This window comes from Peromyscus californicus, unplaced genomic scaffold (genome assembly GCF_007827085.1).
Source record: "Peromyscus californicus insignis strain IS unplaced genomic scaffold, ASM782708v3 Scaffold_6__1_contigs__length_162567912, whole genome shotgun sequence".
Classification (NCBI taxonomy): domain Eukaryota; kingdom Metazoa; phylum Chordata; class Mammalia; order Rodentia; family Cricetidae; genus Peromyscus; species Peromyscus californicus.
Genome location: NW_026294584.1, coordinates 53,883,300 through 53,907,115, shown reverse-complemented (window position 1 = coordinate 53,907,115; position 23,816 = coordinate 53,883,300). Strand labels below are relative to the sequence as shown.

General features: G+C 41.2%; 1 protein-coding gene across 1 annotated transcript in view; it reads right to left on the bottom strand.

The window, feature by feature from the left end:
* Positions 1 to 23,816, bottom strand: part of Mgam (maltase-glucoamylase) — a 253,858-nt gene that overhangs the window by 112,685 nt on the left and 117,357 nt on the right. The window contains exons 90-110 of the mRNA XM_052721491.1: positions 22,247 to 22,335; positions 20,261 to 20,304; positions 19,439 to 19,606; positions 16,434 to 16,586; positions 15,857 to 16,057; positions 15,344 to 15,498; positions 14,178 to 14,346; positions 13,835 to 13,931; positions 13,381 to 13,493; positions 11,932 to 12,057; positions 10,771 to 10,899; positions 10,422 to 10,532; positions 10,063 to 10,125; positions 5,158 to 5,292; positions 4,663 to 4,750; positions 3,760 to 3,898; positions 2,684 to 2,817; positions 2,522 to 2,556; positions 2,313 to 2,429; positions 1,786 to 1,934; positions 1,084 to 1,168 (exon numbers count right to left, since the gene is read on the bottom strand). Coding sequence (XP_052577451.1) covers positions 1,084 to 1,168; positions 1,786 to 1,934; positions 2,313 to 2,429; positions 2,522 to 2,556; positions 2,684 to 2,817; positions 3,760 to 3,898; positions 4,663 to 4,750; positions 5,158 to 5,292; positions 10,063 to 10,125; positions 10,422 to 10,532; positions 10,771 to 10,899; positions 11,932 to 12,057; positions 13,381 to 13,493; positions 13,835 to 13,931; positions 14,178 to 14,346; positions 15,344 to 15,498; positions 15,857 to 16,057; positions 16,434 to 16,586; positions 19,439 to 19,606; positions 20,261 to 20,304; positions 22,247 to 22,335 — 2,500 coding nt within the window. The remainder of the gene's footprint in view (positions 1 to 1,083; positions 1,169 to 1,785; positions 1,935 to 2,312; positions 2,430 to 2,521; positions 2,557 to 2,683; positions 2,818 to 3,759; positions 3,899 to 4,662; positions 4,751 to 5,157; positions 5,293 to 10,062; positions 10,126 to 10,421; positions 10,533 to 10,770; positions 10,900 to 11,931; positions 12,058 to 13,380; positions 13,494 to 13,834; positions 13,932 to 14,177; positions 14,347 to 15,343; positions 15,499 to 15,856; positions 16,058 to 16,433; positions 16,587 to 19,438; positions 19,607 to 20,260; positions 20,305 to 22,246; positions 22,336 to 23,816) is intronic.

The following is a 23,816-nucleotide window of genomic DNA, read 5'->3' as shown; positions in this document are numbered from 1 at the left end:
CACTATCCTGAGATCAGCAATGATAGGGAGGCCACTTCCTCCTACTCCCTTTAACTGGAAGATTTCCTAACCAATGGCCTCCATAATGCCCCTTGGGATGGGCAACTTGAATCACCGTTTCCTTACAAAAACACCCTACTTTGTTTCTAGAGATACAAACACCCATGTTCGGCTATGGAGCAAAAGAAAAATTCTAGGTATATTAAGATATGAGGAATATTAAATAGCTGGTCTTTAATCAGAGACCCAATCGTTCTCAAAGGAAGTTTTTTAAAGAAAAGGACTTTAGCTGCTTACAGGACCCCTTACACAATGAAGCAAAGAGCTACCCAGCGTCAGTGAGCTGACCATACTACTGCAAAGCAGTTGGCCCAACAAACTTTGTTTTCATGGTAAAAGGAATGACTCCTTGCATTGAATTCTTTTGCTGCAGTCCCCACCTGACCCTAAGCCCTTATACTAGTAAATAGGGGGAAGATTATATCTTCAAATATAACACAAGGTTATTTACCTTCTTCACTACCCTATGAAGCAGAATAGAGAGGATAACTTTAGAGAGAGACAATCCAAGGGCAGCCACTTAAGTGGTTGATTTTGCTGAGAAAGTTACTAGAATTTAGGGCTGGTTCATCACAGTTCTAAGAACAATTGTCAGAGTAGGGGTGGGTGGAGAGAAAAGTATTTGCTACAGTTTTGTCCATAACGGGGGAGGGAGAATTTTCTGTCTCCATCTTGCCCATCTCGGTGGGACAATGTAAAGAAAAATGAAGCACATGTGAGGAAACACTCATCTGAGGACTTAGCTTTGAGTTCAAGTTATCAGAACCAAGAGGTAGAGCTTTCTACTATAAGAGGATCTGGTGTTCTAGCCCCAGGGTATCATGGGTGGCCTGGCTTCATCTCAATTGCCAGTAGAATTTTTAATGTTTCTTGGCCCAATTACAAGAAGGAAAAAGAGAAGAAAAGGTGGAATGAGAGATATCTCAGGATTGCCAAACACAGGCCTTCTCCTTTCCATGTTTACCCAGCCTAACAGCTGGGGTCCACCTATTGATCGTCCTACCCTGAGGTCTCCATACTCACAGGCTCTAGTACAGGGCTGACCAGGAAGGCTGGACCCAGCAGGAACTGTTTGTCTATATTCCAGGTCTCACGGTCTGACACAAACCTAAAAAGGGAAATTGAGGTGTCACAATCAGATCCCAACGAGTCCCAGCATAAGACACTGAAAAAAATCCTCAAGTCCAAACTCAACCAGAAACACAGCTGAATCCTGCATTGTCGTATTCTCTCTAATTTGATGAGATCATATAAACCACACTCCCTCACTTCTCTCAAACTTCAGAAGGTGTTTAGGCATGTTTACTCCATAAAATATATCCATTCTCTTTCACCATAGCACATTTTAAATATGAGGATGGCCCTCATCCCTCAAATTCCCCCTTGGAACACCTACTTTAATGATGTTAACGCATTTTGGTCTGGGTCTATATAAAAGGTCTATGCAAAAGATTAGGTCTTTTCATGTCCAAATAAGGAAGAAATTGAGGTATTTTATTTTGTATCACTTAAAAACTTCTTTTGTTAAAAAAAAAACCCTTCCATCCAAGATCTGAGGTGTTTATAAAATTCAATTATAAGGGAGAAGAAAGCATGCTCTCCACTTGGAGAGCTCATAACAAAAAGGATTGATGCCTTCACTGTGAAAGAATTGTTGCATCAACTCCCACCCTGCAGGCTGAATGAGTTACCCATGGGTCAACAGGACTCTAGCTCGACACTCACTCATGGAGAAGAGGCCGCACAACTGTGCTGCCCTCCGTGTGGGCCTTGTACATCAAGGTGTAGAGATATGGCAACAGGGTGTATCTGGTCTCTAGTACACTTCTGGAAATATTCTCAAAGGTTTCATCCCAGGACACAGGGTCTTGTCTCTACAAAAAAAGAAGAAGAGTGTTCAGAACCTAGCTATACCTCTCAATAGACTTAGGGTCACTGAAAGCTTATCACAAATGTTTCTACACAACTGGATAAAAACAAGGGTGCATGAGACTTTAAGGGTATTCTTAGCAGTTAGAAAACAGCCACAGCTTTCTCGGGAAAATGATTCCATAAGATATTCTTTATGGGACATATGGGAAAATGTTTCCTAAATACAAAGAATCAACAAAACAATACTGAAGAATTTGGTTCCTAGAGAAGAAGGCTTAACGGTTTTGTGGTTTTCCCCAGGGAACACACACAGAAGTGTACTCAGAAACTGAGGTAGCATTTCCAGTTACATAATATATGTGAGGAAGCTGACATCCTACCCTCGTCCCAATGGTGTTGTGGTTCCTGGAGAAGGGGTAAAATGCGCCCAGCTGCATCCAGCGCACACACATCTCATACTCAGCATCTTGAAAGAACCCACAGATGTCTGACCCAGTCTGAAACAACAACAAACAAAGTGAGCTCTGGGAGCTTTTGAGAGATGAGGCCACCTTCCTAGGGAGAAGGAGGAGCATGCAAGGACACTTACATAGGAGATGCCAAAGAGACTGAACTCCATCATGCCTGCAAGGAGAGATGCAGCAGGGTCAGGACAGGCACTCATTCTCTGCCTGCCCCTCCCCCTTCACCAAGGATCCTACTCCCCACTCCACCCACAGCCAGCAGAGGCCCCTGGGCACAACCCACACACCAATGATGGATTTCCCCAGCTGGTCCCAGGCAGCTGTGTTGTCTCCCAGCCAGTGTCCTGCCCAGCGTCCAGAAGAGGGGAATGTGGAGCGGGTGATGACGACCCCTCTCTCTCCTGTCACCTCCTGCACAGCTCTGGTGGGGAAAATAGGGAGGTAAGTTGAAGTCGGAGCAGGGGAAGGCCCAGAACTTGTTCTCTCAAACCCTAGGGTTTAGGGTCCTGCTGGACAACAGAGACAATAACACCTTTTCATAGTCATCAGGCAACAACTTCACCACATGGTAAAACAATTGCACTGCTTCCAAGTGTTAAACTATCACAAGATCTATTTATTCATTTAACATTGGTTTTCTATATTTCTGAGCTAGTGGGTAAATTCCTTTACTAGATTGCAATTGTTGTATTATTCATTGAAGTCACCAAGTGGGACTGTGCTTATTCACTAGACTACTCATAGATCATACAACAAAAAATGGCTAAAAATATCAGACATGATTCACTTTTAGAATAAAATAGATTATAGCACCCCGTTTTGATTTTACCTCTTATAACTAATGCTATAATCACATCACCAACTGCATTGTGTAATAATTGTTTCTGTCTCTGTGCATGTGCTCCTCAAAAGGACTATTAATTTCTCAATGATAAGACACTGCCATATTTAAATCTGCCATCCCAGTCATAATCAAAGAATTGTCTCCACGCTCCTGTGCTCTTTAGTTAAGAAGTAAGGCTCTAGACCAGTGGTTCTCAAACTGTGGGTCATGACCCCTTCACAGCAGTCACCTAAAACCATCAGATATATCAGATATTTACATTGCAATTCGTAACAGTTACAAAATTACAGTTATGAAGTAGCAATGGAAATAATTTTTTGGTTGGGGTCACTACAACGTGAAGAACTGTATTAAAGGGTCACACCATTAGGAAGGTTGAGAACCACAGGTCTAGACGAGTAATCACTGAATTCTTCTTAATCTTCAGAATGGAAAGTGGAAGGAAAAATACTGGGAAGTCACACCAATTACTGGCCATGCCCACTGATAATGTCAACTGGAGAAAAGTGTGCCACTCACTCGTAGGTGGGTCTGGTCTGGGACCACCCGTACAGGCTGTGCACGTCATAATGCCGCACCCGAGAGTCATCTGGAAGAATCTGCTCACTCTCCATGCACAGTGTCTTGCTGCTCAGGCCTCTGTCCCTGGCTTCCAAATCTGAGGGACAATTCAAGAGTGAAAGGCAGCTCTGATTCTCCTCATTGCTGCCTCTTTTCTATGTTGTAAAATCTGTATCATAAGATTAACGGGACCTCTCCTGGGCCTGTCTTTTTCCCTGGGAGCATGAGAACAGTACTTAGCACTGAACGGTAACATTCCTGCGGTGTTTTCAACACCAAGTCCACTGGAGAAACTGGTGGTTTGGGAAAGAGCCCAAGTTATCACACACTTACTATGGAACAAGCCCTGAGCTAGACTTGAAAGTACAAATCATTTTCTATAATTCCTGTAAAAAGTATATCCCCAATATAGGGTTTTCAGAATTTTTGCATAGAAAATTGAGGTTCAGAAATATCACATAACCTAAGGAATATCACACAACTCATAGAATAATTTATAGGACCCATATGTAAACAATATAACTCTAAATTTCATCAACTCCCTGAGAAGCCCCTATTTTATACCCATTGACAGCAAATATATTTCTATAGATAAATTAACATAAGTCTGAAGAACTAACAAATTTATCTGTGAGAATCCTTTGCAGATACTACCACTATTGGATGTTTTCTGTACTGATTATTGAAATTTGCCCAGAGGTCATGGTTCTTGCATACACACACATCTGGATAAAGTGCTTGATGAGCAGAATCAATGAGGACCTGCTCTTGCCGGTGAAGGTAATTGCTAGCTGCTGGGCTCCAGAAGAGCTCATCTTTCCAGCCATTGCTCAGCAAGTAGACAAAACTCAGGATCCTTACGTGGCATGTAGGGTGGACGGTTCAGAGTAGCATCGCTGCAGCCAGAAGGAACTGCCCCATTCACAAAGCTGGAAGGTTCATTCATATCCTACAAATGTCAGATATGTAGTTTACTCATAAAGATACTTACATCCTGTCAGAGACAAGGGAGTAATGAATAAAGCAGCCAACCTCTAGTGGTCTTTACACATGCTTCCCTGGGGAAATCATCATTCTCTGGGTGGGGGATGGTTAGAAAGAGCAATTTAACCCTCCAGGTCAAGCAAGTTTCCAAGGCATTTCCAGCAATCACCCCAGAAGCTTGGCAGTAGGCATTTCAGAGGTCCTAAGGACTAAGTGGGAACAGAGCTGCTCTATTCTCTGTCAGAGGAAGCACAGGATGGTACACCCACAGTCTTCCTGAATGATTATCATCCTCTGGACTACTTCAAAACCACTATCATTTGCATACACACTCACAGCTATCTATGTGTACACAGACATACACACACTTACAATCCATAGGCCATCAAACTTCAAGCTCTTATTTGGATTCTGTGGGTTGGTGTAGAGTTCTTCAATTTCCCTCTTCCACCATGTGGCAGTGGAATTACGGAAAAAGTCTGGGAAGGCCACATAAGCTCGATATTGCTGTAAAAGTAACAAAATTCACCTGTTACAAATGAACACAATTGATAGCAGATGTTTCCTGAGAATGTAACTCAAGTAAACCTTTGTGCTATGTGGTGGTAGATAGTGGTAGCATGAATAATATGTTCTTGTCTTATTTTAGAAACATTAAGTGCAGAGATAAATAAGCACAACAAATTATACACCCTCCTTTCCAGTATTTGTAAAGTATCCACAGATTGTTTTTTTTTCATGTTATCCCTCTGAATTTACTATTTCATGCTATAGATGCCCAGTCCTTAAGTGCATCCCCATTTCCATTTTATGCAGTAAATACCCATTCTATTTCAAGAAATCCATGAGCTACATGCTATGAATATGTGTGACTCCCATTAGATAATAAATAAGGCTGCATTGGCCTGTGGCAGGGCAGGATGGAACCAGGCAGGAAAATCCAAGCACAGATACAGAGAGAAGAAGGGCAGAGTTGGTAGAGATGCCAGCTGCCCCAGAAGTAGCAACAAGATGCCAGCAGACTGGTAATGGCATAGCTACATGGCAACATATAGATTAATAGGAATGGGTTATTTTAAGATGAAAGAGTTAGTTAGCCAGAAGCTGAAGCCATAGGCCATACAGTTTGTAATTAATATAAGCCTCTGAGTGATTATTTTATAAGCGGCTGTGGGACTGTGGGTGAGAGAGATTTGTCTGGACTGTGGGGCCCGGTGGGACTGAGAAACACTCTGACTACACTAGTCCTTAAGTGTACCCCCATTTCTATTTCATGCAGTCCTCAATTGCACCCTTATTTCCTCATAACTCTCCAGAGACAAGGAAGGAGCTAGTGAGAATCTGTAGGTGGCAAGTCATTTTTCTGGTATGGAGTGCCAGATTGGAAAAAAAGGAAAGACTGGTCCCTGGAAATGAGGAGATAAGAATTCATGGTATCAGACTAACTTCTATGTATCTCTGTTATCCATGATTCCAAAGAGCACATAAAAACCCCAACTTTATGCTAATCAGAGTAAGAAGACTTAAGGAGGAAGCTCCCCACTCCCTTACTCTTTATCGGCTCTCAAGTAATAAAAGCAATGTTTATATTGAAATTGGATCCAGGTTATCACTCCTTATTTGCATTGAGAGCTTTAGAGAGCTAGGACTTCGGCAAGTATTTTTAGACCAATCTTTATATTCCCTATCATAATTATCTTAGAACCCGAGAAGTAATTTTTAATGATTATAAATTCTCATTAATTATATGTGCATTGATGCCACTCAGAAACAGCAAATATCCATAAAAGCTTATATATCTTTCTGTATTGCTTGTTATAGGATGTTATGGTCTTTGATATGTTTCAATAAATGGTTTCCCCTATGTTATTCATTGTGTTACAAGAGTCAAAGAGCTAAGAATCAGGGAGCCAATGGTGAGAGGGTGGGAACAACAAGCAGAAAGCTTGGTCTGGAGACTAAGGCTATGTAGGGTTCAATGTCTAGACAGAACACAAAACAGAGATGCACAGAAGAAAACAGCACGGGATCAGGACTCAGAGGTCTGACTTCAGGAGGCAAGGGGGAGCAAGATGCCATTGCACTGGGAAACTTGAGGAGTGACTTTCTGCTGTGGCTTTTTGTGAGGAAATGATGCTATACAAAGTATCTTCACATGACAAACAAGAGATCAAACTCAGATTGGTGACATACATACCATGTAGAGAGGGAGAGGGAATATGAATAAATAGAAATTATCAGCTATGTCTGAGCCAAAATTCTATCCCTTATGGGATACAAGTGGGAAAGTAGGCTGGCTGTGTTTTTTTTTAATCTCACTATGTACAGTGAGATCATTTTTGATCATCCTCACCTGTGTACTTAGAAAATGACCTACCATTGTCCAAAGAGCTGGCTCTGCCGTATTCTTTCTATTGCCAACACTTACCAGATAACATCACTTCTCCTTTGACTGGGTCTTCAATTTCTGACATCATGAGTCTATCTGTGTGACTGGCCCTATGATTGTTTACCATAGTCCACTGCAAGATACCAAAATGTATTTCTTGGATCCAGTTCTACATTTAAGCATTAAATGTTTGGGCCTTAATGTTGCAAGCCTTCTGTCCATAGGCTTCTTAGCTGTTTTGTTTGTTTAATACGAGTCTCAGCAATGACAGATATAGGTATCAGTGAGCTCTTCCTCACCAGATTCATAAAACTGGTCTAACAAACTACGTGTTGCTTCTGATTATTCTATTGTCCAAGAGTCACTTAGGACAGTCTTAATATTTTATGTGACATCATACTGCAGTATTTCTTACCAAGGCTGATTTAAGGTATGAGAATTCTTTGTGAAGAATTATCTGGCTCAGAGCTATGGGATTCCAGGTCATTAAACATTCAATGTCACATGATATTCACAAGTCATTGCACTATCAACACTGTTCACAGATTTTCAGGGGTCTAGAGATCAGAGCCAGCATTGCCTGTAAAAGCTGATGGAGTGTAGCTCTTTTACACCAGTCCTAGCACTGATAAAACAGCACCTCTTCCAATGTCAGCAATTAAGTGGCATAGAACCTGTGTGCCTGAATGTCTCTAGCCAGTGTCCCCATGAGCTGACTGAATTGCTAGATTCAACTGATCTTCTGAGAGAAGTGATGGAAAGAGCAGGAAGCTAAGGATTTTTCTCAATATCTTAACAAATAGTAAAAGATAGATAGATAGATAGATAGATAGATAGATAGATAGATAGATAGATAGGAAAAAAGATAAAATTATAGATAGATAGATAGATAGATAGATAGATAGATAGATAGATAGATAGATAGATAGATTCTTGTTAGTAATAGAAATCGAACATAAACAGTCTGTTTCTGTACTTTTCTACTCTATCTACTGACAGAAAAATAAAGATGTATAGCCAATAGCTATGAAGCTCAGTCCTAAGTCTGAGGATTTCATTTGACATCTGCAGTGCTATTGCTGTCAAAGTGACCAAGGTGGTCAGGGATCAAAACCCAGTAACTAGGCATCTTTGGCTTGCACTAACAAACGTTCTCCCTACTACACTGGAGCTATCTCAAGCCTAAACACTTGGGCCCCAGGCATGCCAGTTCTTTGCAATATATGGCTTTCTCTCTAGGACTGAATTTGACCTTAAAAACCAACTCCTCTGTAAAAAGCATGAATATTGGTCATAATTCCTACCAGTCCCATTGCTGGTGACTGAAGTTTTTCTCCTATATCCATGAAATCCCTGAGCATTGGCTAAAATCTGTACATGAATAGTTTCCCAAAGAGGTGATGACTCTGGGCTTTTGTGCATGGTTATCACCTGCATTTACAGCTACTGTGCTTTGTCCCCACAACAACGTTGAAGTGGTTAACTTTTGACCCAACGGAATTTTTACATACTGTAAGGTATACTACTGACTGACCATATAGACACGACTTTCTTCACTTAATCACCCCTGGCCAGGTGTCCCAAATAAACAGGCCTTTTCTTTTTCTTCCTCACTTCTCTAGGAAAGTTGGAAAAGAAGAACACACACACACACACACACACACACACACACACACACACACACACACACACACACATTCCTGTCTGAAAAGAATAATTATATTGAAGAAGAATAAAGGTTAGGTCAGGTGCTTGCTCTCTGGGAGAGTTCCACCCCACCTTAAGGACCCTACTCAGATATCAGACAACCAAACAAGTGAGAAGAAACCAAACAGGATGCACACCTTGGCCAGAATACTGACAGGAGCAGGAAGAGCCACAGATTCATTCAAGCAACCAACACATGCCAATGAAGCCGAGGGAGGAGAATCGGTTCGGAGCCTAGTATACCTGCATCACTTACAAGGAAGAACTTGTTCCCAGGAAAAAGCAAATTTATAAAAAAAAAAAAAAATGCTAGGATGAAGAGGTAAAAACAACATTGAGACCCATAGCAGAAAGGGAGTCAGAGGCAAGATTTATAAGTATGAAGATGGAGAAGCCTGTCTGTAGGGGAAAAGCATACACACAGAAAAATGTCTTAATTGATTAAAGATAAAGACTGAAAACTACTTAAAAGAGATATGCACAGGAAAAGGAACTAATTCAGAGAAAATAAAACCTTCTTAGAGGTATTTCCCAGTTGAAAGTCCATGGACCCTCGGATTCTGCCAGCTTTAGATTTGAAATCATTATTATGTTATCAATAACTAGGCCCTCTGAATGTGGGTGACACTTGTGTGGCTTGGGCAGTATGTGGGGACCCTGGCAGTGGGACCAGGATTTATCCCTAGTGCATGAACTGGCTTTTTGGAGCCCATTCCATACGGAGGGATACCTTGCTCAGCCTCAATACATTGGGGAGGGGCTTGGTCCTGCCTCAACTTGATATGCCAGACTTTGTTGGCTCCTCATGGGAGGCCTTATCCTCTCTGAGGTGAGGATGGGGGTGGAGGAAGGTGGGAGGGAATTGGGAGGAGGGGAGGGAGGGGAAACTGTGGTTGATATGTAAAATGGAAAAAAATTTAAATAAAAAAATAACTGTGGACAAGTAACTTACATTCTCAGAGTCTTAGGTCTTAAGAACAACAATACTGACATTGCACTTGGAGATGAAACATCAAGAGGAAGAAAACTGTGTGTGTGAGGTCATCAGGACACAAATGACAGGAAGGAAACAGGTCACAAGTGTATGCCCAGTACTACTTCTGGGAACTTCTAGAACTCTGGGTATGGTTTCCCTTTCCAGGTAATCCTGACTTCACTCAAAATCACAAAGTGCCTTTTACCTCCACTTGACTGTCCCAGTCTAGATCAGGGTCCACAACGATATCAGGGTAATCAGGCCAGACCTGTGGGCAGAAAACCATCAACAGAAATGCCTCAAACAATTTGCCCTACACAGAATTTCCTACAAAACTATAAGCCATAAGTCATAGGACTTCCGTTTTCATGTAAGACTCTTCTTACATGAAAAGTGGATTCCCTGAAGCTCTTAACTGTTGTCAATAAACAAATAAATATTGACTGTAAAATGAAAACTAAAAGCCCAAAGACCAACTGGAATAGGTGAAAACCACATCCTCAAACACACTAACAGGGTGCCTGGCCTAAGATGAGTCCCACTGGATCAACACAAAGCTCATACCTTTCCCCAGACAATGTCTCCATTATTGGGATATTTGATGAAGACATCATTCTCCACACCCCGGGTGAAGGCAGGATAGGACTGTGTCTCATTGCCAGAAATGGCTGGGTCCTGCGATCAGAGCACAAGACAGGTGAAAGTTCAGACTGAGGATTACAAAGAAGGGGGGTAGAAAAGGGAAGTCCCCAGTTGTAATTTCACTGTAGGGTTTCCTGACTCCCAGAAATACACTTATACTAATTACACCTTTATTTCTCTCCTGAAACAGGAGAGGACAGACACTCTAAGGTGATCCCCATCAAGCCCATCCATTGTCTCAAACACAGCCTACACATTCACACAAACTAACCAGAATGAGGATGACCCGCATCCCATTGCCCTTCATGCGATTGATCAGGTCTGGAAACCCAGAGAACTTGGGGCTGAGGGTGAAGTCCAGCTGCCTCTCCATGTAGTCGATGTCTGAGTACTGCACATCCTGCAGATGACAGAAGGAAGCAGTGGCTGCTGGTGGGGCCAGTCAAGACTCCAGAAGGCAATGATCCTTTCCCAGACCTAGCTATGTCATAATATGGGTTTGGATTCTGAGATATTTTCTGTTTTGTTTTTTTATGTGACTTCACCCAACACCCAAAAGTAGAAAATAATATTTAATCCAACAACAACAACAAGCAGAGTAAGATTAATGATAACTCCTATCTGGAAAGACTGTTATAAAAATAATTAAAGAAAAGCTGTAGAGAGTGGTTATGGTGATTTCCCTTATCAGGCTGCCCCTGGAATCAGTGGTTCTTGTTCAAAGAAAATATAAACCATGTACTAATACAAAATGGACAGTAAGTCTGCTGTAAATCAATTTTTAAAAAAAGCAAAACCATTCAATACCTGTGAAAAAGCAATATTGAGGGTACTCAGACACAATTTTCTTATTAGGACGATGTATTTCATGATCTCTTTTACTTTAACAAAATAATATGAAGAACAGAACAATATCTAGATAAAATAGAATAAATATGAAAAACAGGTCCCTAGATCAGTCCTATTGGGAGCCTCTTGCCCTCAAGTGAGAGAGGTTGCCTCCACTTGAATTCCCACTGGAAATGAGGCCAGGAACCTGCCTTTATTAGAGCTGTGCTGCAGGGCCTGAGAAAGGTGGAAGCCTGAATGAGGCCTTACAAACAATGCTCTGACTAACTTGGGTTCATTTTCCCTCAGTTAAGCATAACTACTACTAAAGAAACCTTTTATTCTTATGAAAAGAACTTTATGACTGAATTCCTTGAGCCAACACTAGGTCCCCACTGTTAGTCTGAGTTACCAGTGCCCCAAGATCCACAGGGCCAATGCCACCACCTACACTACAGTAGCAACAGGATCAATATGATGCAATGAGTCACTTTATACACTTGCAAACCTTACAAAAATCTCACAAATTCACACACACACACAGAGATTTGTTTAGCTCTGAGGTTGCAGAGTCAGCAACCATGATACCATGACATGTACATACATAGGGAATCTGCTTAGCCACCATCTCATCATACAAGTTGGCGATCTCAGTATCATTCTCATATCCATAGCGACACAGCTGGAATCCCAGGGACCAGTAAGGTACCATCACAGGCCGACCTATCAACTAGAAAATAGAAAGTGTTAGAATGTTAGAGGAGAAGCTGGATGAAAGTTGAATATGAAGTCAGAATATTTTACCCAATTTGACACCAAATTCAAATCCAGAGAGGAAGTGGAGGGATGTGTGGAGCTCCTGGGACACACTACAGAAAACCTACAGCTTCTCAGAGCACACTTTCCAGTAGTTCTGCAAAACCTGCTTTTATTCAGATTCCTAGATATATTATTTATATATTAAAAACATACTACAAAAAGGGAAACAACTAGCCGGGCGGTGGTGGCGCACGCCTTTAATCCCAGCACTCGGGAGGCAGAGCCAGGCGGATCTCTGTGAGTTCGAGGCCAGCCTGGGCTACCAAGTGAGTTCCAGGAAAGGCGCAAAGCTACACAGAGAAACCCTGTCTCAAAAAAAAAAGGGAAACAACTAAATTAGAATACAGTCTCTAGGTCTTGATGATTGTGTGACCTTGGGCAGCTATGTGACATTTCTGTGCTTGTTTTTTGTTTTGTTTTGTTTTTGTTTTTTTACCTGTAAATCAAAGCTAAGAGTAGGAGCAATCCCTTGTTGGTTTCACTGAGTAACTTCATATATGTAACACCTTCTCACATGCATTAAGTAACACATGCAGTAGATATTTCATACATGTTTGTTAATGTTGTCACCAATAATGTGATAATTCCCAGTGACCATAACTCCCACCACCACCACAAGTACAGTAATTGTCTCTGTTACTACACTGTAACCAGCATGACAATGTGATGATGTAATATTTTCCATCATGATAGCTCCCATTGCCACAACAGACACAATCATCATTACCAACCCCACTCCTACCAAAACATCATCATATCTACAACCACCATCACTGTCATGACCTCACTCTCTCAGCTTCCAACATCGACTCCACTACAATCACTTTCATGATTACCTCATGTTCTGACTTCCTCTCTACAATTATCACCATAACAGTCACCATTCTCACAATCATTTTCACTAATAATACTACCACTACATTCAATATCACCATCCCTCACCACACCATCAAAATCACTACTACCATAGCTCCACCACCACACTAGCCCACCACTAGTTACCACAAATACTTTGCTATTCTTCAATCATTTTAATAGTTGTAGGAATATAGGCACTCTCCCATATCCCATATTATACCTTCTCCTGAGAAAGACCATCAAATTTAGGTGCCATATGACAGTTATATTATATGGCAATCCTGTATAGCAGGGTTGGAACACATTATGAGTGTATGTATACACACACACACACACACACACAACACACATATTTCAAAAATGCTTTCCTTCCTACCTCTGTGTATTGCTGAGTGACAAGCTCTGGAGTTGGGCCCAAGAACACAAAGAAGTCCAGAATGCCCCCTGTGGTCCTGTATGTGAGGGCAGGCAGGGGCTGGAATGTCACATCTGAAAACACAAGAAAATGTCAACATGATGAAATCCTTCCTTTTGAGAATATTAACCTTGGAATCCTCACCTGCTCTCTATTCAGTTGTAACACACTGACAGGAGAAATTTTGGAGTAGGTGCATTTAGAATTGAAGAAGTGAAATGAAAGCTCTCACTAGCTGCAATGCTAATAAAAGTTGGGTAAATTATATATAATTAAAATATATATAAAGGGTCAATGAAAGGGAAAACCAATCCACAAAGATTATAATTTCATCTATAGTGACAGCTAAGTCAAATATATTCTAAAGCAATTCAAAATCATTGGCATACAATAAGAGGACAGAGGTTCATCCTACCCATGGCATTGCTGTTCATCAGGAGGACTCCATGGGCATTGCCATCCTCCTCTAGACCCATGTAGTAAGGGTGGACACCATAGGAATTCTTCTTGTACTGAGAGGCATAGGGAAAAGGAAGTTAGGAGACTGTGTGCATGGGAAAGAAACTCAACAGAAACTTCATTGCTATGTTGAGTCAATCTTCTTCTGGTAAGAACAGCAGAGGAAAGGGGAACTTAAAAAGATGTCCATCTACCTAGCAATAGAAGGTGACACGCATGTGGCGTCTGGGAAAAAGCATCACAAAGCACACAGTGTGGATGGAGGAGACAGAACACAGACCCAAACACCTTGTCCTTACCCCCGGGGGCTCGTCCCTGGAAAACATGCCCCACGTGTGCCAGTTCAAGTCTATCTTGAAGGTTGTGTGCTCAGTTTCCCCAAAGCCATAGATGTATGTGGAGGGCAGGCGGGTGGAGATGCGGATGAACATGTCATTGAAAGTGAAGCCGAGGAGCTGAGAGTCCCAGCTGCAGATGGAGAAGGGACATATTTACAAAAGGAAAATCAGCTCCCTGGTGGCTTCTAAGAGCTGTCTTCCTAAGGATAACAGAGCTCTGGATTCTCCTCATACCACCAGAGCTAGGTTATCCTCCAAACAAAACACAAATCTATCTGCATAAAGCAATCACCAATGCCCCCATTAATGACCCAACAGTCATCCTTCACCCATCTTCCTCCATCACTGCCTTCCTCAGTGCTCTCTCTGTAAGGTGAAACCCAAGCCGTTCTCATCACCTCAACTGCTATCATTCACACCTGCCCTGTCATTCCTGCTCCTTGAGGGCCCTCCTACAGACATCCAGGACTGTGAGTGAAGAGACCCCACATCACTTCACAGCTCTGCTCATACTCTTCAGTGACTTCTCACCAAGCCTTCCATGCTGCTCCTCTTCGAGAACCCACCTCGCACGTCTGCTTTATCTCCCACTTTAATCCTTCAATGATTTCACCCAATTATGTTTCTTGACATGCCAACTTTCTTGCCTGTGCTTTATGCTCTCTGTCTTCCCTCTATCAAGGATGTTCCTCTCCCCACCCGGAACTCCATGTTAAGTGCTTCCTCATCCAGCTTCTATTTCAAATGACACTTCCCCCTCAGAAAGAAATATTCAGACCACAGTATCAGAAGCAGTGACCTCCCTATAACTTGGTCAAGCCCATTTTCCTATACAACATGCTTACACCCATACTGGGTTCCTGTGTGTATTATCTGCACAATAACACCTAAGAGCCAGAAGGAACTCATGAAGTGTTTGTTGGATATATTCCCTCTGCAACTGCCTTAGTAATCACCCTGAGGATATTGAAGACTTCCCCTAAGAATAGACCAAGAGGAAATTGCTTCCTCATGGTTCTGGTCATGGGTATTGTGACACTTTAAGACAGGCTGTCTGCAATGACAATGAGCCTTGTAAGGACTGTTTAGGAAAGCAGGAACTCCAAGTCAGACCAGGACCCACTCACATTACAGTGCCTGTACTGTTCCTGCGAATTTCAACCCCAAATGGATTCTGCTTGATGAGGACATCATAGAGACGGTCGTCACGGGTGCTGATTGGATCATCGGGGATGTTCAGAGGCACTGGGACTTCATACCGACTGTGATTGGGATCATAGATCTAAGCCAGAGGAAATGGATTTAAAGATACAGGTGAGAGAATAACTTCTGTAATACTGTTCTACAAGGGTCTTATTTCTCTCTGCATTTGGTTAAAATACAGTGTATTTTACTGTGGAAATTTAAACACGAAACTTTTTTTTTCTTTTTGGTTTTTTTGAGACAGGGTTTCTTTATGTAACAGCCTTGGCTGTCCTGGAACTCACTCTGTAGACCAGGCTGGCCTCAAACTCAGAGATCCACCTGCCTCTACCTCCCAAGTACTCACAAAACTTCTTTTAAGGTTCTGCAGCTTTGACTAGCAAAGAGCAACAGGATTAGAAAGGCCCTGTCTACACCCGATCACACACTGTGTTTACCTTGAACTGCAGCATTTCATTCTTGTGGTAGATGACTCGGAGCTGCAGTTGATTCACGGGTGTAGACGGGAAGGCATTGCTATAAGGAGAAGGCTTCAAGGAGATGTCGGCTGTGGCCACATTTGAGTAATACTGAACATTGCTGACTGAGTACAGCTCATTGACAAAGTAGCAATAAGGGACCCCAGAAGAGCTGGATTCCTGAAAAGAAAGTCAATATCCTAGATCAGCAGGGATCTGGAGTTATCAAATAGAAAGAGTCAGAAAAGGCAATTTACATGAAGAAAATGTGTGTGTGTGTGTGTGTGTGTGTGTGTGTGTGTGTGTGTGTGTGTGTGTGTGTGTGTGTGTGCAAGCGCACATGTGTGTGTGTGATTTTATATATAACATATTTTAATAGTTGGTCTTCAAGAAATATACTTATTAAAATATCCCAGTCCTACCCCCAGTTATGCTCCAGACTTCCCCAGATTCCTGAAGAGGTCCTTTCTGCCTTGGGATTTCAGTATATGCAAAAGTGCTCATGAAACGTTTATAAGATATCTGTGCACATGAACACTTTCAGCTTTCAGATTACCTCCCAGATGCAGCCTCGGGCAGTGCAGCTTGCTTCAGAAGCTGCATCCTGATCTGGATAGCAGTCTATCTTTTCCTCGTCCCTTATGCTGTCATCCCACTCCACCGTATAGGATTCTTTCAGGAGAAGTTGGATACCCGTAATAATTGCAACCTGTAGGGGCAGACAAGGCACAAGAGATTCTTCACTGGGAACAAAGTCCTTACGTAATCTGAAAACACCTTTAGAAAATTAAGCAGAAATGAGAACAGAGTGTCAACAATGCAAGGCATATGACTGGCTTGCAGGAAGACTTGCATGTTAGTCGGTGGGACTACCAGCAGTGACAGGGAAATGTCAGTCCCTTTACTCCACTAGAATCTTCCTCATCATATTGTGTAAGAATTGGGACAAATTACAGCTGCTGTGACCATTCCTTTTCATTCCTTCCCTGACTTATCTGTCCCTTTTATTTGGTTACAGAAACTCTTTTCTGCTCTTCTAGAATTTAGCTTCTCTTCTTGTGCTTCACTCCCCAAAGCAATGTCCCTGTCAGTGAGGGGCACATGGAGAAGATGCAATGTCAATCACAGGTCCAAGTTCCTGTAATGGTTAGGGTTGTCAACTTCATATACACTGGAATCACCTGGAACATGGGTCTCTGGGCTTGGGTATGGGAAATTATCTTTGTTACATTGATTAAAGGAGTATTTGCCCACTTTGAGTGGTGTTATTTCCCAGCTGGGATCATGGGCTGAACAGCAGTATTCATTCACTGCTTTCTGCTTCATGTTTGTGGAGATGACGCAACCAGTTGCTTAGCTCCCGACACCTTGACTTTCCCACCACGATGGACCATTCCTTTAAACCATGAGCCAGGATAAGTGTTTCCTCTATGAGTTGCTCTTGTCAGGGCATTTTATCAAAACAACAAGAAAAGAAACTGAGGGAGCTCCCATCCCCATATTTCTATGAGATCTTAAACAAACTAGATGGATTTATTGACTCTCAATTTAATCAATTGGAAACCTGGTGAGTTGGGACAAAATTATCACATTTTCTTCCATACCTAACACTTATCTAAGCTCATCTGCTTAAATCTTGAAACATTCTGATATCCTACTCATCAAATTAAATATTCAACATGTTCTCTATTTTTTAACATTTGACTCTTCTTCAACACTTTCACTTTTCTTAGGTGACATTTTAAGAACTGTCATGTTTCTCTCAGTTTCCTCTCTAGCTGATACTTTCCCCATACTACCAATTCCAGCCCTCCACCGCCATCTCTAACAAGGCCTTGCTTCAAGGACCATTGTAAGACTCTTTGACAATTAAGTCAAGTATGACCTTTGCAGTTTATGACCTAAGATCCTCCAAAATCTAACCATATGTTTCCTCCAGAATAAACTGATCTCCACTTAGAACTGGATGTCCCAAATGCTACCTACATAGACAGGATTGTCAGGGTGATAACATGAGACTATTCTCAGTTCTTGGATTGGCTGATTCTGATATCTCAACTTGAATTGCTCTACTTTCCTTTTATGGCAAAGTGGGGCCCACGTGGAGCATACTTCCTGTTGTCTTATCAGTAAACCACATGTTCTTCTGTAGTATTTCCTTTTTGAAGAGCAAAGCTCTCAGGTGAGGACTACATTATAGTCTATGAATTATAGCTCTGGCTTTGGAAAGTTAGCATCAAGTTCACCAACAGCAGCTGGGTAAGTGTTTCTTTCTCCACTCAAGGATTTCCTCCTTCATCTTTACCTCTGCCAACCTCTACTGTCTACCTTTTCTTATCACTTGTTCTGTTTTTCCCTTTTTATTTCTCCTAGAATGGGGCATTGTGACAGAACCAAGCAGCCACTTGCGATCATGAGAGAAGGACCTCAGTCCCTACAGCCTTCAACTGTTAAGTACATGCCAGCAACTCTCCATCATCTCATTTCAACAGAATGACAAAATGGTCAGATTTTTTAATCTTTTGGAGATGTCTCATTATATTCAACTAATGAATCTCACCTGACACGTCATCGTTATAGGTCCATTTCCCACCCTGAACAGTAAGCTGTGCTCAGCAATTTTACTAAGCTCTGGACACCAACAACTATAAAACCAACAACACACCACTTTATTTCATGGTGTCTGCACCCTGAATATGTGTTCATCCTGAAAATTTTATTCAAGACAAAATTTCACATATGATAATATGCCATTACAAGAGGTATAAACTGACTTATTTTCCCAAAACTTGATGGTTCCATCACACATGCCAATCCAGAAATTGTACAACATGTGCTCAAGGTTACTGGGGGAGGATTTCTCCTTATATCAGGAGGAACGCAACACAATTCTGTCTAGTAGATAAGGTGTATTACTTTCCAGTAAATAATTATTTGTTATCATCTAACCTAATAATAACCATTTGGATAAGATCTTCAAATTTGTTTTAAATATGCCATGAAAATGTGTATGTGTGTTGGAGTGAGAGTTTTAATACTGATGAAATCAGGGGGAGAAATAATCTCAACAAAGTTAAAAAATATTTCAAAAATTTAGCTCATTAGGCCTCAGCATTGGCCATTAGCTCTTAGATCCTCATTCATCTGAACAGGCCCCCACTTCCTTTTCTGTGTTATGTGTATGTTTCAGTTGTGTGTGTGTGTGTGTGTGTATGTGTGTGTGTGTATTATACACACAAGCAAATGATGACTTGTTTGTGTGTGTATTATATATGTATATATTATATGTATCTATATGTGATAATAAAGTTAGTAAGAGAGCAGGACTCTTGAGAGACAAAAAAATACAAACCCAAACTATTTGTTTTTATCATCCTTGCCCCACAAGCTCCCTGACTCATTCCAGCTCAGACTATCTCCCAAATGTCATCATATTTCCCCTTAGTCTGCCCTTCCCACCAGGCCTCAAAGGTGTTGTCATCCTTTGAGAACCCCAGTGACTTTGGCAAGAAGAATCACCATCACGCCAATTTGAAAAGCCTCAACAAAACAGAGACTTACCTTCATGTTAGGATCATAGGTGACTTGAGGAGACATCTGACTTATGACACCATTGTGTTTCACTGTAACATTGTAAAGTGCCCGTGTTCCAAAAATTTTAATCTCCTGAAATGCTAAATTATCAGGATTTGTGTAGGTTGATCCTACAGCACTCACATCCAAGTGGTTCTGAAATACATCAAGCATAATTATGCACAAATGAATGGGCTGAGGTTCTGTAGGTCCTCAAATGCCCCATCCTAGACCAGATGCCATATCCTAGACCAGATGCCTCATCCTAGACCAGATGCCCTATCCTAGACCAGATGCCCTATCCTAGACAGATGCCCCATCCTAGACAGATGCCCTATCCTAGACCAGATGCCCTATCCTATACAGATGCCCCATCCTAGACCAGATGCCCCATCCTAGACTAGATGATCTATCCTAGACCAGATGATCTATTATCCTAAACCAGATGCCCTATTATCCTAGACCAGATGCCCAATCCTTGACCAGATCTTCAGCTGCTGTGAAAGCCTCTGAGCCTTCTCTACTAATGCATGTTTAGGTGGGGAAAAAATGAGAACATGCAAATAGACATTTTACATAACTGTATCAAGACACTAGCTCTATTGAAAAATATGATTTGCTTTGATTTATGAATATTATTGCTTCCTTTCAACAGCACAAATGATGAAATTACTGAGAATTAAGTCCTAAATGGGGATGTGCTCACCCATAGTCATTACTGAAAATGTAGTCACATATATACACATGCCAATAGGTGCTAATGGTCAGATAAAAGTCCACACTTCAGATTCTTAAAAACGTTCTACTTACTTGAGTGACTGAAAATTGACATAGAACATTATTGGTTGTGAGATCTAAAAAAAAAAAAAAGAGAGAGAGACAAGTCAGCCTGGCCTGGTCCCTGAAGAAGGCCATATTTTATCTCCTCTCCTCAAAGCTGACAGCTGATTTTGTAAATCAAAGAAATATGTATTTTATGACAGATTAACGTTCTACTAAATCTAATAATACTATCTCTTTATTCAAGTATCCATCAGTGCATATAGACTGTTTTATTATCTTCCCTAGTAGCAATAATGCCACAATGAACATGGAGTGCAGATTCTCTTTGGCAAGCTTATTTCAAGGACATACATATGTGTGTGTTTAGAAGTGAGATGACTGTATCATAAAGTCACTTTATTTTCAACTTTTTGAAGGACTGTGGTTAGACCAATGTATATTTCTACCAAAGGATGTTAATAGTTCCCCTGGGTTCCTGCACCTTCACTAACACTTGCTACAGTTGATTATTTCATACTAAAAGATATGGGGTGATACATCACTAACATGCTTTATTTAAACCTGAACTTATTGCTAGTGTTCAGCATTTTCTCATTTACCTGTTGGCTATACATGTCTAGGTGTGACTATGTCTTCTCTGAAAAACACATCTATTGAAATAGTTTTCCTATTTCAAAATCATACTGTGTATTCCCTTGCCATCAATTTTAAGAAGTTTTTTTTTTAATTTTTCCACTGACTTTGTCAAATACATAATTGGCTCCATTTTCTCCTACTCTGTATGCTGCCTTTGCAAACTATCAATTTTTTTTATTTTCCTATACAGAAGACGTCAAGGTTAAGTAGGGCCTATCATTGACTTTGTCTATAAAGATCAATGTCAAAGAATATTTTCCATATTGTTTCCCTAGGTGACTTACGCTCAGTGTTTAACTTGAAGGCTAGCATACATTTTACAATAGTGAAGTTGTGGACAGCACCTAGACATCCATGGGTAGATGATGGGAAAAGAAATGGTAGGACATGTACATCATGGAGTCCTCAGCAAGTGAGAACATAAAAACATGGCAACATGTGACCTTGCATGAGCCTGAGGCATATCATACTAAGTGAAGGAAGCTAGACACAAAGAGAAGTACTTAGCCATCACGTTTATATGTACATTTCAAAATAGCAGTTCATGGAACTGCAGTTGCCAAGAGGCAGGGGAGTAGAGAAGTTACTCAGTGATCTGCGACATTGAATTATAAGAGCATATTCTAGGGAGATAATATATACTACCATGACTGAGAATGAATGTCTTCATTGTTGGTCATATTGATGGTAATCAGTAAACAATGACTATGTTGAAGACCTTGAATATGTTCAAACATATTCAATTCATTATTTTTAAATAAAATCAAGAATTTAAAACTGTGTCTTGAGAATGACAAAATGATGAACAAACTATACAAGTCCAAGCCATTGCTTTGCTTTCTTCTCACTACCACACCCCTGCAAAGATCTCCCCAAATGTTCTCAAAGCAGTTGTTCCATGGGAATCTATTTCCTGAGCTAGGGCCACAGCATCATTACTGCACAGCAACTGATATGAACTAAAGCACAGCTTGATGCATAGACACTAGGAATGTGTGTGCTCATCACCTTATATTGGCATGAGTATGATTTTCATATCACCAACACTTGTCCCCCAGGGTTTGGGGGTAATATATATTTCAGAGCAGATGATTTAAAGCACCAGTCATGAAACTGTGCCCCTTGAGTGTCTATTAATAAAAATGAGAGTCTAGCCAACAGGAGAATTGAGAGGGGTTGGGGGCAACATGTTCTCCTTCCATCTGTAGTTCATCTGTCATGGTCTCTGACCAGTACATGCAGAAGCACATGTTTTCCCTGAGAGGATGCTCTAGGATGCCTGGTGAGATTTCACCTACAGCTGAATGGCCAGCAGGGGTAAAGGGACAGAGTCAGACATGCAGGTCTTCAATGGCCACACCCTTTCACCACACTCACCCTTTGACTGCCCATCATCCCAGAACAGTTCTCCTCTTGCTTCTTTGTTCTCATCCAGGGCAATGAGCAGACCGAGAGGGTTCTTCCGGCTGTGGGGAACAAGATTTACACAAGGCACAAATACTTAGGGCTCAAAAGATTTTAGAAAACATTTGCCTCAGATTTCAACTGAGAAAGATACTAGTCAGTCATACATGACTCCTTTGCTTTAAGGGCAGATAAAGAATATCGTGTCTTCCTCCAATAATAATTTTACCAGATTAAGTATTTTAAACATCTATGAAGGGTGCAAGCATTTAAATCTTGGAATTTCTGAACTGCTTCTGTAGTTACCACTAATTTACAATCTATATGTGTCAATGATAAGAAATGTGTGATTAGACAAATGAAAGCAAATGTACTGGGGATATGCTGAGATCACACTGTGGTAAAGCACGTGCCTAGCTAACATGTTCCACACCCTGGTCCTCAGGCCAAGTGTAACAGAAGCATAAGTTCAAGTACAATAAAACAATTGACTGTACTGGGAGAATAGCATCTTTGGGGCATTGAAAGCCAGCTCTACTATTAACATATTGAAAAAGACAGAGGTGTCAAAGTCAGCTTGGTATCACATTTCGAGCTATAGACTATGGGCATCCTATTCTTAAAGGGGTTCAGACATCAAGCTAGGGAACAAAAAAATTTTAATTTTTGAGTCAGGAATTTGGTATCAGTATACAAAGTAACCTGAAACTGGAGTTATTTGACAGGGAGAGGAATAGGGAGGGGAAAGTGGTGATTAGATTTAGTTATGTTTTCATAAAAGTCTATAAATTGAAGTATTAAGAAAACGAGGGAGGTTCAAGGGAAAAGGCAGGTTTCAAGCCTCCCAAGAAATCCATCTGTTGAAACTTACTAGGGCTAAACTTTGAAGCATATGAGAATACCAGCAAGTAACTCTTCTGAAGAGCTAGAATTGTAATTGTGCAAGCAAAGAGGAGAAAAAGGAAAAGCGGGAGAGACTTGAGTTTGTGTTGTTAAAATCCAATTATGAATTAAAAAGGAAAAAGAACCATGCTCAATTATTAATAAGAAACAGAGCCGGGCGGTGGTGGTGCACGCCTTTAATCCCAGTACTTGGGAGGCAGAGCCAGGCGAATCTCTGTGAGTTCGAGGCCAGCCTGGTCTCCAAAGCGAGTTCCAGGAAAGGCGCAAAGCTACACAGAGAAACCCTGTCTCGAAAAACCAAAAAAAAAAAAAGAAAGAAAGAAACAGGAAACTGGGTTTGTAGGAACTTAGTCAATGAAACCCAAACCTAGATCAGAGACAATGTGAGGCATGAGCTACATTGTCTCTAACTACAGATAGGTCATCAGGCCAAGTCAGGTAGGGAGAGTGCTGAGTGAGATTGCTCAGAATTGGGCTTTCTCGAGTCATGAGACTTACAATGTGAAAAGGTCTATAGCCCTGGGAAAGCCAGGGATGCAGACTATCCCTATTGTCAATTTATCCTCAAGACTAAGGTAAGGAGACCAGGAGGAAAGTCTTTCCAAGCCCAGCAGGGGGCAGTTCTCTGTCAAGAGACCCT